The sequence below is a fragment of the Delphinapterus leucas genome, chromosome 17, assembly GCF_059928025.1.
Source record: "Delphinapterus leucas isolate spDelLeu-1000000601 "Yukka" chromosome 17, BTC_Dleu_Yukka2, whole genome shotgun sequence".
NCBI lineage: Eukaryota > Metazoa > Chordata > Mammalia > Artiodactyla > Monodontidae > Delphinapterus > Delphinapterus leucas.
In genome coordinates, this window is record NC_143145.1 from 36,008,696 (window position 1) to 36,023,604 (window position 14,909).

The 14,909-nt window shown below is 49.5% G+C and overlaps 2 protein-coding genes and 1 non-coding gene across 6 annotated transcripts in view; 2 read left to right on the forward strand and 1 right to left on the reverse strand.

Annotated features, from left to right (window-relative positions):
- Nucleotides 1–7,848, forward strand: part of NCALD (neurocalcin delta) — a 25,638-nt gene extending 17,790 nt beyond the window's left edge. The window contains exon 3 of the mRNA XM_022584673.2: nt 1,358–7,848. Within this exon, the coding sequence (XP_022440381.1) occupies nt 1,358–1,455 (98 nt within the window). The 3' untranslated portion in view covers nt 1,456–7,848. The remainder of the gene's footprint in view (nt 1–1,357) is intronic.
- The window catches only part of GRHL2 (grainyhead like transcription factor 2), a 164,004-nt gene continuing 156,560 nt past the window's right edge, over nt 7,466–14,909 (reverse strand). For all 4 annotated transcript variants that reach the window (XM_089898846.1, XM_089898845.1, XM_089898844.1 and 1 more), the window contains 2 exons: nt 12,618–12,682; nt 7,466–10,530 (listed from right to left, as the gene is read on the reverse strand). In XM_089898846.1, the coding sequence (XP_089754972.1) occupies nt 10,416–10,530; nt 12,618–12,682 (180 nt within the window). In that variant the 3' untranslated portion in view covers nt 7,466–10,415. The remainder of the gene's footprint in view (nt 10,531–12,617; nt 12,683–14,909) is intronic.
- LOC115801944 (U6 spliceosomal RNA) lies at nt 13,319–13,425 on the forward strand. The gene has a single exon (XR_004022321.1). It is a non-coding gene; the product is annotated as a U6 spliceosomal RNA (small nuclear RNA).

A 14,909-nucleotide genomic window follows, 5' to 3' on the forward strand; every position in this document is an offset into this window, starting at 1 on the left:
ATTAAACTGCACATTTTGCTGATGCTGCAGGGGAGCACAGGTGGGCTTGTCTGCTGCCCGAGGCCCAGCCTCCTCTTCAGAATAGGGCTGAAAGATGGGAGAAGATCCAAACACTGCAGGATCGAACGCTCACTGCGAGAAATGAGACCCTGTGCTCTGGGACTCGGCCACAATGGGGTCACAGAGCCCTGACGGGGTCAGCATTCCCCAAATGCATCTCGTTGCTAAAAGCCCTGTGCTTTCCTAAGGGAAAGCCTTGGGTTTAAAAAAAAAAAGGGCGGGGGTCGGTGGGGGGTGGGTGGAGTGGGAGCCGTACTGGGAGGGGCTTTAAGTCTGCGAGGGGCCAGGCTCCACCCAACTAGGAGACTTGGTGCTTTGGCTCAGGGCTTCTGGACCCCAAGGCGGGACGCCACACCGGAGCAAAGGCCTCATCTAGACCCTCCCGCTGTTAGATTCCTCTTGGAGAAGCTCTTTGCATCTAACCCCTGGCGGCTGACTTGAAGAGAAAAGTCTGGGCCCCCAGCAGGTTAGCTGGGAAGCCAATCCGGGAGCACGCGGGTAGTTAGCCCGAGGGAGCGGATACATACGCTGAATACAGGGTTTACCCTGCCGCAACAAGAAAGCGGGGGAAGCTTTGCCTCCCCACCAACAATATGACCGAGGAAACTTCCCGAAGGGAATTTGATACATACTCTAGCTTGGGCAAGAAGGAGAAAGACATCGAGGAGGAGTGGAATCCCAGGCAGCCAGTCTCCCCCGTCCAGCCCATTGAGGTAGGAGGAAAGTGCCCTGATTGACGGGAGGGACCCCCGCGGCACCTCTCTGCTTCTCGGAGCACACAGCCCTCGCCTGGATGGAAGGGCAGCCGTCCTCACACCTTGGCCCAAAGAAGGGGCCCTCTCCCCAGATGTCTTTTCGGGCCCCTCTGCCCACATGCAAACGTAGGTGTAGCCAAGTGACCCTGAGGAGCCCAGAGGGCCCAGTGAGCCCGTGGGGACGGCCTTGGCGCTGCAGGAGCCCAGCAGTCTCTGAAAGGCGCCATCTGATCCACAGACACCGAGTCCCTCCGGGGCGCCTGCAGCTGGAGGGGCCACGAGGGCAGGGCCCACGTCGCGGCCACCCAGCAGCCCCGCAGCCCAGGGCCGTGCACACAGAGCTCTCAGGAGGCCGCGTGCTGCGCTGTGCGATGCTCAACGAGCCCCGGGGTCTCGGCTCGGAGAGACGGAAGGTGGGCCTCACGGCGGGTGTGAGACCCCGGGAAGAGGTGGGCCGCCGCCGCCAGCCCCAAGGTGCAGCGGGAAGCCTACGTCTGTGCGGCGGCCGCCAGCCGCCACTCACCGGTCCTCTTGCTTTCTAGGAAAACTCTCCCTGGAAGAGTTCATCCGAGGGGCCAAGAGCGACCCGTCCATAGTGCGCCTCCTGCAGTGCGACCCCAGCAGCGCCGGCCACTTCTGAGCCGGAAGCCCCACCAACTGTAGAGCTGCTTGTGTTCCCTTTGGAGTTTACTTTTTAACAAAAAAAATTTTTTTTTTTTTGCCAAACAATATTGACGGTGATGCTGTTCCTCGTGTGGTCGGATGCACCTCCCTCCGTGCCGCCTGCAGCTTCTTTTGTCGTGGACGCTTCATGGGAATGTCTAGAGCCCCCCGCGCTTGTGGAGAGCATGAACAGTGCTGCCGTGCACAGACTTTGTGGTGTTCATTGTTCTGACGATTTTTCATCGTTATTATTATTACTTTCCCTTTGATTCGAAAGTCTGTGTTCTAAAACCGAAGACTGGGGGAGGCAAGAGAAGAGAAGAGAAAACAATCCAGTCCAGTGATTCTATTGCAAGCTTAAGGGCCCTGTTTGGAAAACAAAATTCCCCACCTGGGTCTGGAGTGACACATGCCCTAGGGGTGATGGCACCAGATGCTCGATTTCCCAGGGACCAGGAATCCTCCGGGGCCAGGCTATTAAAGGGGCCTGGGGGATTCCCGCCTGGAGGCCCACCCCATCCTCTTCCCCAGCAGGCTTTAGTTTCTAAGCTGTGAACATTTCAAGGTAAATTCATAGAGGAGAGGAAAAAGATGGCTCAGCTATTTCTTCCCAGGTTTACACTAGTTGAGCTAAGATGAGTTTCTCTGGAAATTAAACACAAATGGTAATTTATATTTCAAAGCCAGACCCATCTTGTTGCCTATTGTAGTTTTAAAAAAAAAAAAAGATTGCTGTATATAAAATACTGGGTATTACAGACGAAATTAAGTGTTTTGCCTTGTTTAAATGAAATGCATGTTTAGTGAGCACTAATACAATCTTATTACAGGAGACTGTTTTTAGTAGCTTGTTGTGAAGTAAGCCAGCTATAATGAATGTCTATGTCTTATTTTAAAGTCATATCCGTCTTTGCACAAATGCACCAATCAACAGGTATATTTTATATATTCCAGAAAAGTACAAAGTAACCATGACCAGGGCCCAACCTTAATTTTGAATGCTTTTCCAGTGGTAGTGCCTAGGCAATAGAAGTGGGGCAAGTTTGAGTGGGATGTGTCAACTGGAGCACCAGAAGGTTCATATTTATTAGAGATGTGGGTTTGCCCACCCAGCCCAGCAGCCCGTTGACAGTCCTGGATCAGAGGTGCGGTGCTTTTCTGAGCAGATAATATTCTGTAGCTGTTCCCACCCCCACCCCAAATAGCATAAATTCTCGGGACTTCCCAATGCTTTAATCCACATGGATGGTTAGGAAGCCATAGCTGGAATGTTGACTTTTCCATGCCTCTAGCGGCCCTGAAAAGAGTCAGAGGTTGGGCATCATCTGGTTCATCCTGAAGAAGGCATAGGCAAGTGTGTCTGTGATTTCCAGGGCCCACCCTTGGGAATCCAAAAGTATCTTGCATCATCGTGTTCTCTGAATGCAAATTTCTATTTACAGAAGTGACAGTACAAATTTGAGTTGCAGTTTGGTCTGATGACCTCATACATCCTAATTTGAATTGAAAGGTAAGAGTACAAGTTGCTGGTCACAGGTAAGTTATATTTTCACAAGCAGTAGGTATGGGGAAGTCCAAACACGCAAGGATGTAGACGGGGAGACCCTGCCGCAAGAGAAGGCAGAGAGGTCTCCTTGGCTGCGGCCAAGCTACTTCCTGTAGACCATGAACCACAGAAAGATAAACTTATAACCATGAGGAAAATGATGCTGAGCCCATTTCTAACCTCTAGATTCCTGAGTATTACTCGATTCCATTTAAACTGATAGTAAAAATCTGAATTTGTATGGTTGACCAAAACGAACCAACTTGACAGGGTGAAATTTTGAGACCTGGACTCAGTAAAATAATCTTCATCTTCCTCTGAGTGTCAGTTTTTTTTACAGTGGTTCTATACTGAGACTTGCTGAGTCCCTCCGTTGGCCAAGTGGTAAAATCTGGTTTTGAAAACTAGGGAATTAACCTAAGACGCAGCGTGCACAGTGGCAAGGGGACCCGGCACCTCTGTAGGTGATGTTCAGGAGCTGCCTTCCACTTTCTCCCGCTCTTGATTGAAGACCTAATTCCTCCTTTAGTTCTCCTTAGATGGCAGAGTCAGTTAATGTTGGGGAAAGCCCGCCTGGGCTCTGTCCTCAGTCATGACATCTTACTGAGCCAGACGCAGTCCGTTCCCTAGAACCTAGAGCTGGAGTGAGATGCAGAGGAGCGTGTCTCCAGCTGTTAAGAAAACAAAGCGGAAACTAGTCCTCGTCCTTGCCTGCCATTGACCCTGTCTGTATTTTCTTGAGGGTTGTTTTCTCATTCTCCTTCCCAGGAAGACCTTTGTATGTCTGGTCCAATGCACTCGAGTGTGGCCAAGGGACTCGACAGCACCCAGAAGGCTGAATGCCTAAAAACTTATGTCACTCCTGTGCTGGGCTGTTCATTGTCATTGCTGTGTTGAGGGACCTCTGGAAATGGAGTCTGTTCTGTCTGAAATCAGGCCAGCCTGTGATGTTCAAGGGACTGGAATAAAGTGGCTTACGACGTGAAGGATGATAGAGTGGTCGACTGTTCATATCCTTGTTTAGGGTGGGGAAGGGGTGTTGAGGGCGCAGTCCCATCCCATTGATGTGCCCTGGGGGCACTTTCCACAAGTGAATTTAGTAATTTATGAATCCCTCCCCGTGGAGTGGGTCCTATATCAGGTGACTTTTGTGTTACTCTAGCTTGGCATTCAAGAATGTTGCTGATTTAATATGATGGTCTGGGACATGAGGTTTCCATGCCTAAACTGCTGCTCCAGCTGAATCTGTGCCCGGGTGAGGGCCCAGATGCTGTGCTGGCCACCTCCTGGGTGTGGTTTCTGCTCTCCAGGCACAAGGAAGCAGGGTTTGTGAAAGTGGGGATGAGAGGGTCTGCTGGACCCCAAGCCATGTCCGGAAGCATCCTTGGTCTACATGTGGGCTAACTTTCCCCTCATGGCCTTCACTTTCTTACCTCCTCTCCTTCCTCACAACTGGAGCTATAGATTCTAGTCTCAACATTAGGTGCACCAGAAGGAGAAACTGAGGCAACTTCCTCGTCAGTGGGAAATTAACATGCCCCTCTCCCCTCTCAGGGCCTCTCAGGCTGGAGAAAAGTCTGTAGGAAAACTGACATGATACAGAGCCCATGGCCTCAAAGCCAATTCAGATCAAGGTGCTTGTTGCTGCTGTCCTTGGCCTTGCCTCCAGCACAGAGGCCATGAATGTAGGAAAAAGGGGCTGAATGTCAGCTACGGTAGGTGTCTCATGGGCCAATCAGACCTCATGTAGGAGCTGAGTTGGCCTGGAGGGGAGTCTTTTTGTACCTCACCGTTTCTCTCCATAGACCAGCAGTGGCCCTGAGGCCCGTGAGAACTGAGCATGAGTAATGCCATGTCACTCACAGCAGTGATGGTAAGGAGGTGGCTGGGACCCTCCAACCTGATCAGGAGCCTCTTCACTCGCACACCTGTTGGAGGTGAACCTGTAAATTTCCAGCACATTTGCAAGCCTGAGGCTCCTATTTTCAGGGTACTGTCCCAACCCAGCTCTGGACCCCCTGACAGCCTAGTTCAGGCATGGGGGGGCGGGGCAGGCATAGGCCAGGTGAGGAAGAATCTGCCTGTTTTCTCAGTCGAGGCAGGGGGAGATCACGAGAGCTCCCTTTGGAAGAAATGGAGATGCTTCACGCAGGCCTCTCTTATCTTTGTCAGGAGTATGCTTTCACTTTCCTGAAATTTTCTGTTTTTTTTTTTGTTTTTTTTTAAGGTGGCTGAAGAAACAAAAGAAAGAAAATTGAGCCCAGTATTTTCCAAGGCAGTAGAGTATCAGTCAGATCCACCTAAAGTAGAAAGATTGTTGCAGAGTGAAAAGATGTCCACGCCAAGGGTCTAACCAATGGTGTATTCATTGCAAATAGATTTCTCTACACTTGAATGATGACCACATGTCCAGGGCTCAGGTAGGTCCTGGGCATTTGCTGCCCTGGGTGTTAACGTGCCATTGACCCTCAGAGATACAGGGGCTCAGACACTCGAGTTGGCAGCCTTCCTACAGTGAGATTAGCGTTTGGTGACCTCTCATCACATTGTGAAAGTCTAAGGGTAAGAGGAGATTGTATGCCTTAGGACTGGGGTGACTGCTGAGCCCTGGCTCTCCCAGAGTGAACCCCTATCCCGGTGCTGACGATGCCAGGCTGTTATCACTGGGCACATCGCAGCCTCTGAGGATGGACTGCATCTAATGTGCCTCTTATTCCCCAGCACCGGGCACGATGCCCGGTCCGTAGTAACTGAGCTGAGCTGGCATAGCGGTGAAGGCAAGAGCTGGTACTGGACCCTGTGGCCCTGACAGCTTTACCTACCTGGAGTCCCAGTACAGGGAGGTGGGGGGGGGGGCGGTGTGTGGCACACATGGGGAGCAGAGTTCACAGCAGGACTATGGCTGCCATGGGTCAAGGGAGGACTGCCTCAGGGGAGATGTGGAGACCAGTGCATGCCCGGCAGGACGTCCTCGGGCCTGTGCGGAATACATTCAGACTTCCTACTGAGACTGCGGAACACGGATCGTGGCAAAGAGGCCTTTGGCCCATTTCTAATCCCAGGATCTCTCCAGAAGCCTCCTCAACGGGCACTTCTCCTGACCTCTTTGCTGCCCACTGGTCCAAGCACGGAGGCTGCTGAGGATGCCAAGGGGGTCAAAGTTGGTCAGAGAAAGCTTTCCCTAGGCGAATTTTTAGCCAAGCTTTGAAAGCAGCTGTGGACGTGGACAGACAGACAGGTGGAAGAACATAGAAGCGCTCCTTGTTTGGAACAGAGAGGCTCTCGGGAGCTAATCGTGGAGGATGGCTGAAGGAGTGTGCGTGGCCACTGAGGAAATGCCAAGAAGTACTGGGATTTGAATACAGAGTGAAGTAAGTCAGAAAGAGAAAAACAAATACCGTATGCTAACACATACATATGGAACCTAAGGAAAAAAAAACAAAACGGTCATGAAGAGCCTAGGGGTAAGAGGACACCGGAAGGGGGAAGGGTAAGCTGTGACAAAGTGAGAGAGTGGCATGGACATATATACACTACCAAACGTAAAATAGATAGCTAGTGGGAAGCAGCCGCATAGCAGAGGGAGATCAGCTCGGTGCTTTGTGACCACCTAGAGGGGTGGGATAGGGAGGGTGGGAGGGAGGCTCAAGAGGGAGGGGATATGGGGATATAAGTTTATGTATAACTGATTCACTTTGTTATAAAGCAGGAACTAACACACCAGTGTAAAGCAATTATACTCCAGTAAAGATGTTAAAAAAAAGGAACTCCTTCAGCAGAAGCATCTGCTTGGCCCTACAGGGCTTCTTCAGATGAGCCATGTGGCTGTAAGGTTGCAATTGTCCACGGAAAAGAGGAAGAAGGGGTCAGGGATACTTACTTTCTCCCTCCCATATTCAGTTTCCCAGTGATCAAAGTTTGTTCCATGGGCATTAGCACACCACACTTAAAAAAAAAAAAAAAAATACTGGGATTTGAGCTGACAGATACTAGCGAGGCTGTGGGTTCCAGGGCAAGAGACTGTCATGATGAGGTTGGCGTTTCAGCCACATGGTTTTAGTCTCTGTGGAGAGGTGGGCGAGATGAACTAAGGGACGGGAAAGCTCTGGTGGTACATTTAAGTGGCGGTGAGGGAGCCGGGCGTGAGGAAGGCAAATGCAGATGGACAGAGCCTACTCCCTGCCCTGGGAACTGGAAGAATAGCCATGCTGGTGGCCTGTCATGATCACACCAAAGGCCTCGTGATGTCTTCAGCCCTCTCCTCATTTAACCTTGAGGTTGGGCACAACAAAGCAACCAGAAGAGGAAACGTCTGCTTGTTGGAGCCCAGGACCTGAGGTGCCCAATGGGAGCCTAGAACCTTCCCCGCTCACACAGAGGCTTCTTTCCAGTCAGGCAAAGAGCCCCAATACCAACCTCACCGAGAACATCAGACATTCGAGTTGTTAGGAATATTTATTTTTTTCTTCTTAAAAATGTACAAAAAATAAAATAACTGTATTTATAGTTTATAGATTCCCCCTCTCCCATTTACAAAACTATTAAGTTACATTTGCCTTTTTTTTTTTTTTTTTTTAAACACGAGAGCAAATTGTCCATCTAGCAGTCTTCCTTGCTTGTCTTTAAGAAAGGGCTGTTCATAGAATTTGGCACAAGCCCTCTGCTTCTGTTGCATTTGCGTAATTTTAAATAAGAAGGAAAATAAATGTTTGATTCAGTTCATGCTTCTTAAGTTTCTGGGCTGGGGACGTGCCTTAGTCTTTTAGGATCCAATTCCAAGATGATACCCGACTGCATTTTTCTGTTGGACTCAATTCCTAAACACCCATAAAGTCTAAGCAATTTGGGTAAGGATAAGAAAAACACTTGTTTCGCATGTCCCTCGTCTTACGTGAATTTTTTCTTTAAAGCTTATTTATTAAGGGACAAAAAAAGAAGAGGAGGCAAGTTTTCCTATCTCTCTGGAGTGTTTTTCTTGGACAATTTTGCTCATCAAAGCTCTGCTCATATGCGTAGTGAAGGCCACATCGAAGCTAAGCCATGGGCACACCGAGAACGCAGAGGGGACACGGTAAGATGGGGACAGATCAGATGAGAGGGGACACTCTGCACCACCCTTTGCTGGCACTGACCTCATATGCTTTGTTCTGGCAGTGGTCACCGCGATCATTGCCCAGGGACCTGGGACAGAGGCAAAAGCCTCTTTGATTCATCTTCTGCCTAGGGCAGGATTAGCCAACATTTTTTTTCCACAGAGGCTGGAGAGAGAAGGCTTGGTAACCCGTGTCAGATTGCCAAAGATTTTCTCTTTCTCCTATTCTGGAGTGCTGTGCCCCGGCCCAGTGGTATTCGCCATTACATCTGCCGATCACGTCTGGAACCAGCCCTCAGGCAAGGAGCATGGGAGGCGCATTGTACATCATGCACTCCCAACAACAATGAGCCCCATTAGTACCCAGGAGGGTCCCCAAGATGCCGGTCCAGGGCATGGCAGTCACAGAGTGGAGGAGGAGGCGACAGACTGGAGCAGAGGTGAATCCAGGATGTAACCTTTGGCACCACGGAGAGGGGTGATGTGTCCAGAAGACACGGAAAGGTGCCTGCTCACCACACCCAGAGATCTTCCTAGGCTCTGCACCTGCCCACCATTCCATTCAAGTCCTCTGCAGCCTCCAGGACAAACAGCTGGACTGGAGGCAGCCCTTCCGTCCAGCTCTGGGCCTCAGGGGCAATGGGGTGGGAGGGCAGGGAGCCCTTGAAGAGAAAGCCCCCAGGTAAGACATCAAAGTGCTTTACAACCAAATGGGTCCTTACAGAGAACCTGTCCTAGACCTGGGACCTTGGGTGGAGGGTGTGCTCGCTAGTAGAAAGCTAGCGCTTCAACCCACAAAGGTGAACACAGACCCCTAGACCACGTTCCTGTCCCCTCAAAGAGAGCTGTGGCCTGGACGGTCCATGACATCGTGATCGTTTGGGGAAGCGTTTCTTTTCATCTGCTAGGGCACCCAGCAGAAGGGCAAACCACCTCTCCGTCTTCCTCTGGACGCTGCTTTCCGAAGAGCCAGGGCTCTCGGGGCGTCCTCGCTTGCTCCCTCCACATCCAGCATCTGGGAGCAGAGGCGGCGGAGCCCGGCCTCTCCCGTGCCGGCTGAGCCCCGGGAGGCCGCCGTGGCCTGGAGACCCAGAGCTGAACTGTCGGCCTCGCTCTCGGGACCACAGTTGGGCTTGAAGGGGGCCACTTGTGATGAAAGACGTGCTTGTAAACTGCGAGGCACTCACAGTGGCCAGGATCCTCACGATAGCCAAGGAGTTCTGCAGCGGGCCCAAGAGACGCGGCCCTAGTGGCAACCCCCCTGCGGTCCCTCCAGAAAGTCCAGGCGGTGCCGACACCAAAGCGGGAGGAGCTGGGGCCTCAGACAATCTCACCTTTGCCACGACACAGCTCAGAGGGAGGGTCAGGCAAAGCACATCGCCGTGAGATAAACTCAGTGGCCTCCGGGGCGAGCAGTGCCCGTGGAAAGGGAACAACAGGGCGCCCTCTGCGGACAGGGACCGAGGCCCCACGCGTGCCCACGGGAGTAGCTGTCTCGGCGCCCACCGCAGTCACCCGACACCCCGAAGGCCACTTCCGTCACCCAGCGCGTCTCCTGAACAGCACAGAGGCAGAAGCCTCTTGGAGAAAGCAGGGTCTCCAGGTATGTGCCTCCCCCGGCCAGTGGCAGTAAACATGCCCACATAGCACAGGTAGAATATATTATTGCCATATTATAAACACTATGTACACGGGTAGCCAGGCACACCTTCTAGGTTACTTACTAATTACACAGTGGCTGAATGTCTTCCTGTACACGGCCTGCTGGCCACTCACCGGGAACCCCTGGGGGTATCGGCGAGATGACCGTCCCCGAGCAGCCTGAAGGTTTCTCACCAGGAAGGGGCGTCCACCTCTCCCCCGACCTCTGATGAAGGAAATGGCTCGTTCTGTCCGTCCACTCAGGAGACGTAAGGAGGTGAGACGGCAGGGGCGAGCATCCTCAGGCCCTTCGGGATGAATGGATTGAAGGGGAGGGCTCTGGACGGTGGCACCTGGAGCCAGCAGTGACCTGCAGAGCCCTGGCGGGCCTGGGCCCTGGGCTCCGGAGAAAGGTGGACAATAAATAAGGATCCAACAGGCGCAAGGCCCTTTCCCGAGGCGCTTGGGCTGCGGCTCCATGGCAGGAGCCGGCGGGCGGACCAAACGCACGGACCAAACACGGGGCTTCGGGCCTCGGCCCGCTCCCCAGCGCGGTCGTGTAACAGCAGTTGTGAGATGGGCTGGGTGGGTCTGCAGGGCCCGGGCTTCCGGCTGCCCCGGGGAGAAAGGCCCTGAGGGCTGCTGCCCGGAGCAGGGCTCAGATCTCCATGAGCGTGATCTTGAAGCCCTCCACCGTGCTCTCCATGTTGAGGATGAAGGTGTCCTCATTCGAGTAGTGCTCGATGATGTTGTCGTCCATGTTCACCAGGATGCTGCCGGGGATGGGGGAACAGAGATGCCGTGACCAAGACGCTCGGTGCAAGGGCAGGCTCCCGGCTGGGGGCTCCCTCAGCCACGCTTTTGCAAGGGAGGCCAGGGAGGGGGGCGGGGGCTGGAGGGGAGAGGAGACAGGCAGGGAGAGAGGCTCCCACTCTGCAGCGGCCCCCAAACTGGCCCCCAGAAGGCACTTTGAGGAAAGCAAAACCTCGCTTTCTCAGAACTAACTCCTTATGAAACAGGATTTCAGAGCTCATTCAACCCAAACCTTCTGCTTTCTAGATTGGTAAAGTACAGCCCAGAAGTTAACAGAGCCTGAAATCACAAAGTTAGCTATTGACAGGGCCAGGTCCCCGAACTATTTTCATTAAACCATATTGCCTCTTGAAAATGCATTTTAAAAAAGTACTCCACACTTGGGAGAAGAGGAAAATAAACAAGAGCTGCAGGTACCCTTCCTCAAGCATGTAGTGTGTTCCAGTGTTTTGGAGACCTTGTGTTCAGTCCTCAGGGCAACCTTGAAGGCAGGTGCGGTCATCACCACTTTGCAAATGAGAAACCTGAGCTCAGCAAGGTGAGATCGTGTCCCCAAGTTCACTCAGCTGCTTCACTGCTGAGCTAGGTTTTGAAACTGGCTTTGCCTCACTCTGAAGTTCATACTTTTACCACATGTGACCTACTCCTTGGTTAACCATCTGTGTTGGGTTTGGTTTTAAGAAAACCAACAACTTCCAGGGCCTGTCTGTCTGTGATTTAGAAGCCCTTTAGCCAATCCCCTTCTCTGAAGTCAGACAGATCTTGGTTTGAGAACTGACTCTCATTTTACAGCTATGTGTCATCAGGCAAGTTGTTTAGCCTTTCCACAAAAATAAGAATAACAACCCTGCTTTAGACGGTTGTTGTCAGGATTAAAGTACTTGGCCCAGGGCCTGAGACAGGGCTCAGTGGAAGTGAAATGTTACCATCGGCACGTGCATCGACACTGAGGGCTTCTGCTCAACGTGAGACCTTGAGACACCGCTCAAATCTCACCAGCGAAGGAATACACTCAGCCTCTTGCACTGACTTTGGAAAGAACTGTAACATGCATTTTAGTGAGCTTTTCAACCAGGGCTCAAGTGGAAAGGGTTTCCTGCTTGGCTCCAAATTAACCGAGAGACCGCATCACTCAAAAAGCCTGAGTATCCCAGATAATCAATTTCCTTTATGAAAGAGGCCCAGAGAAGAGTTTAAAGACCTATTTTATGATTTTTGTAAGAAGATAGCTCCAGAAGCTGACTCTAATGGAGACCCGCTCCTGGCACTAAATCCAGCTCCGTGGCAACTAAACTTGGAGCCTCATACACAGGAGGCCCTGGGAGGGCTGGAGACAGCAGATGTGCGAGCTAAACACTAGGGCTTCGGGGCCACGGACCTGGGTTAAATCTGCGCCTCACCTACTGAACATGAGACTTTGGGCAAGTTGCTTAGCCTCCATCAGCAATAAATTATGGGTAAGAATCTACCTCACTGAGTGGTGAGGGACAATAGAACAATACACATAAAGCACTTAGCAGGGGACCCAGAACCTACTGAGCACCAGATAAATGAGAGCTGTTGTTCTTAACAGTGAGAACAAGCAGGTCCAGTAATCATTTCGATCATTATGTTAGTAATAACCTCAGAAGAATCCTCTATGCCCTGAATCCTTTGTACTTCTACCGTGCTGCCCTGAAACCAGCCCCAAGAGCAGCACGTGATTCCCTATAAACTCTGCTCTCTGCAGAAGGGCGACCTTGCCACTGTCCCCAGGGCCACTCTCACCACTTCCAGACCCCTCTATTCTACCCACTAATCCTGTCATTGGAGGGGGGCATCTCAGCTGACGTCATGACAATGCACTCTCACCCCCCGCTCTCTCTCATTAAAGGTCTTCAAAATGCGTGGCACACGTAAGCTGCTCAGCACGCCTTTGGAAGGATGACAAATTTTTATAAAAGGCAGACAACAGAACTAACGAAATACGGGCACCATCTAGTTTTTTTTAAAGGCACTGTATAGACATCTAATTGGGAAATCAATTTAAGTTCCGTTTCTTTCTTACCCTTTTTTGCTTTTCTTGTAAAGCTTTGTTATCTTTTCCACGGGCAGCCCGTATTTCTCAGATATCTGCAACCAATAACAAAAAAGCAGGTGAGTGTGGAAGGGGAGCCAAGCGGAGACGAGAGAAAATTCCAACTTCACTGTCCTGGAAATGTTTCTGGGTGCCAGTGGTCTTCACTCATGAGTCAGACTCTCAAAAAGGCTCATTTCTTTGGACAAACCATAAATCAGTCAACAAAAAATTCACCCACAGGAGAATTTAATCTATGATGAAGGTGTCATTTCAGGTCAGTCAGAAAAAGATGGACTCTAATCATGATGTTGGATTAAATAGGTAGCCATATAGAAAAAAATTAACAAGTTAAGTCAGATCCCTTCTCCACGACTTCCATCAAAATAAATATCACCAAAGATTTACAGGGAAAAGATGAAACCATGCAAGAAGAAACCATGAATCAATTCTTTGTACAGATATCATCTTTAAGTAAGGAAGATGCCAAGCAAGCTATGAAACCTGAAGAAAAAAGGCCAAAATGTAGATAAAGCAGCATAAAATGAAAAATACCAGTATAGGCATAACCACCCAAAAAGCTGAGGACAAACAATACACTGGGAAACATTTTTGCAACACAAATGACAGACATGGAACTAAACTTTCTTAAGTTAGAAAGAACACCTCCAAATTAAAAAAAAAGGACTAACATGCTCCCTATGGCAGCACATATACTAAAATTGGAACGATATAGAGAAGATGAGCATGGACCCTGCACATGGATAACGTGCAAGTTCGTGAATTGGTCCATATTCTTTAATACAAATGAATGTATTTACAAAACAGAAACAGACTCAAACAGACACAGAAAACAAACTTAGGTTACCAAAGGGGAAAGGGGGGAGGGAGGGATAAATTAGGAGTCTGGGATTAACAGATACACACTACTGTATATAAAATAGATAATCAATAGGACCTACTGTATAGCACAGGGAACTATATTCAATACCTTACAATAACCTATAATGGAAGATAACCTGAAAAAATATATACGTATAACTGAATCACTTTGCTGTACACCTGAAACTAACATAATATTGTAAATCAACCATGCTTCAATTAAAAGAAAAAGACTAACAATTCAATGGGAAAAGGAAGGCAACAACATAAAGAAGTAATTCACAGAAAAAATACAATAGGACAATAAGCAAATAAGAAAATGCACCACCTCACTATTAATTTAAAAATTCAAATTAAAACAACAGCAGGATACTACCTTTAATCTATGAGACTAACAAAAACTGAAGAATTGATAATACAGTGCCAGCCAAAGGATAAGAAACAGCAACTCTCATAGCCCATAGACAGGAGAGCAACAAGCTCAACCTTTCTGGAGGGAAATCTGGCAGAAGCTATTGAAATTTAAAAGGCATATATCTTTTGACCCAAATAGTCCACATCTAGTAATTTGGTGTACAGAAATACACTCAGATGTATGCAAAGCTCTTCAAAGCATCACTGTTCATAACACAGATAACTGTGTATAACAAACATTCATTAAGCACATTTTGATATTTGCACAGTTGAAAACCATGACGTCGTGCAATCATTAAAAGAAATGCAGGACGCCTATATGAGAAAAATGTCCTTAACATACTAAGTGAAAAAACACAAATTGCAAAACACTGTATATAGTGTAATCCCACTTGTATTTTTTTAAAAAACTATATGTAAGTAAATAGAAAATATCTGAAAGACCCGCCAATCTATTAACAGTGGCTACCCTGGAAGAATGGACAGAAACAAGGAGATTCTTTTTCTTTTCACATTGTACAATTCTGTACTATTTATTTTTACAGTGACCATGATTCAGTTTTATAAATATAAAACTATAAAGTAATATAATAATAGTTTAGAGATGGATTCTGGAGACACCTACCCAAAACGCTTTTTCTCTCCCAAATCCAATCCACCCACCTCTTGTGAGCCCAGTGGCTGGCAGGGCTCACAAACAGCTAGGGCAGGTGAGGTTTGGGACTTGGACTACTGGGCAGTCTAGCAGGGCCTAGGAAAAGAAGCCAAAGAGCCCTGGGACAAAGGTGGGATAGGTTTGGCTCCTGGGAAGAGCTTATTCTCCAGAGAATCGGATTCCCACCCATCCATCCCTTACACTGCACAGGAAGAACTCCCACCCCCTCCCCCAAGCCCCAAAGGAGCAGAACAGGTGGGCCGAGGACTGAGACAGCAAAGGTAGACTGGGAAACAAGTGGCCTGCCTGTCGCACATCACTGCTCCGTCACT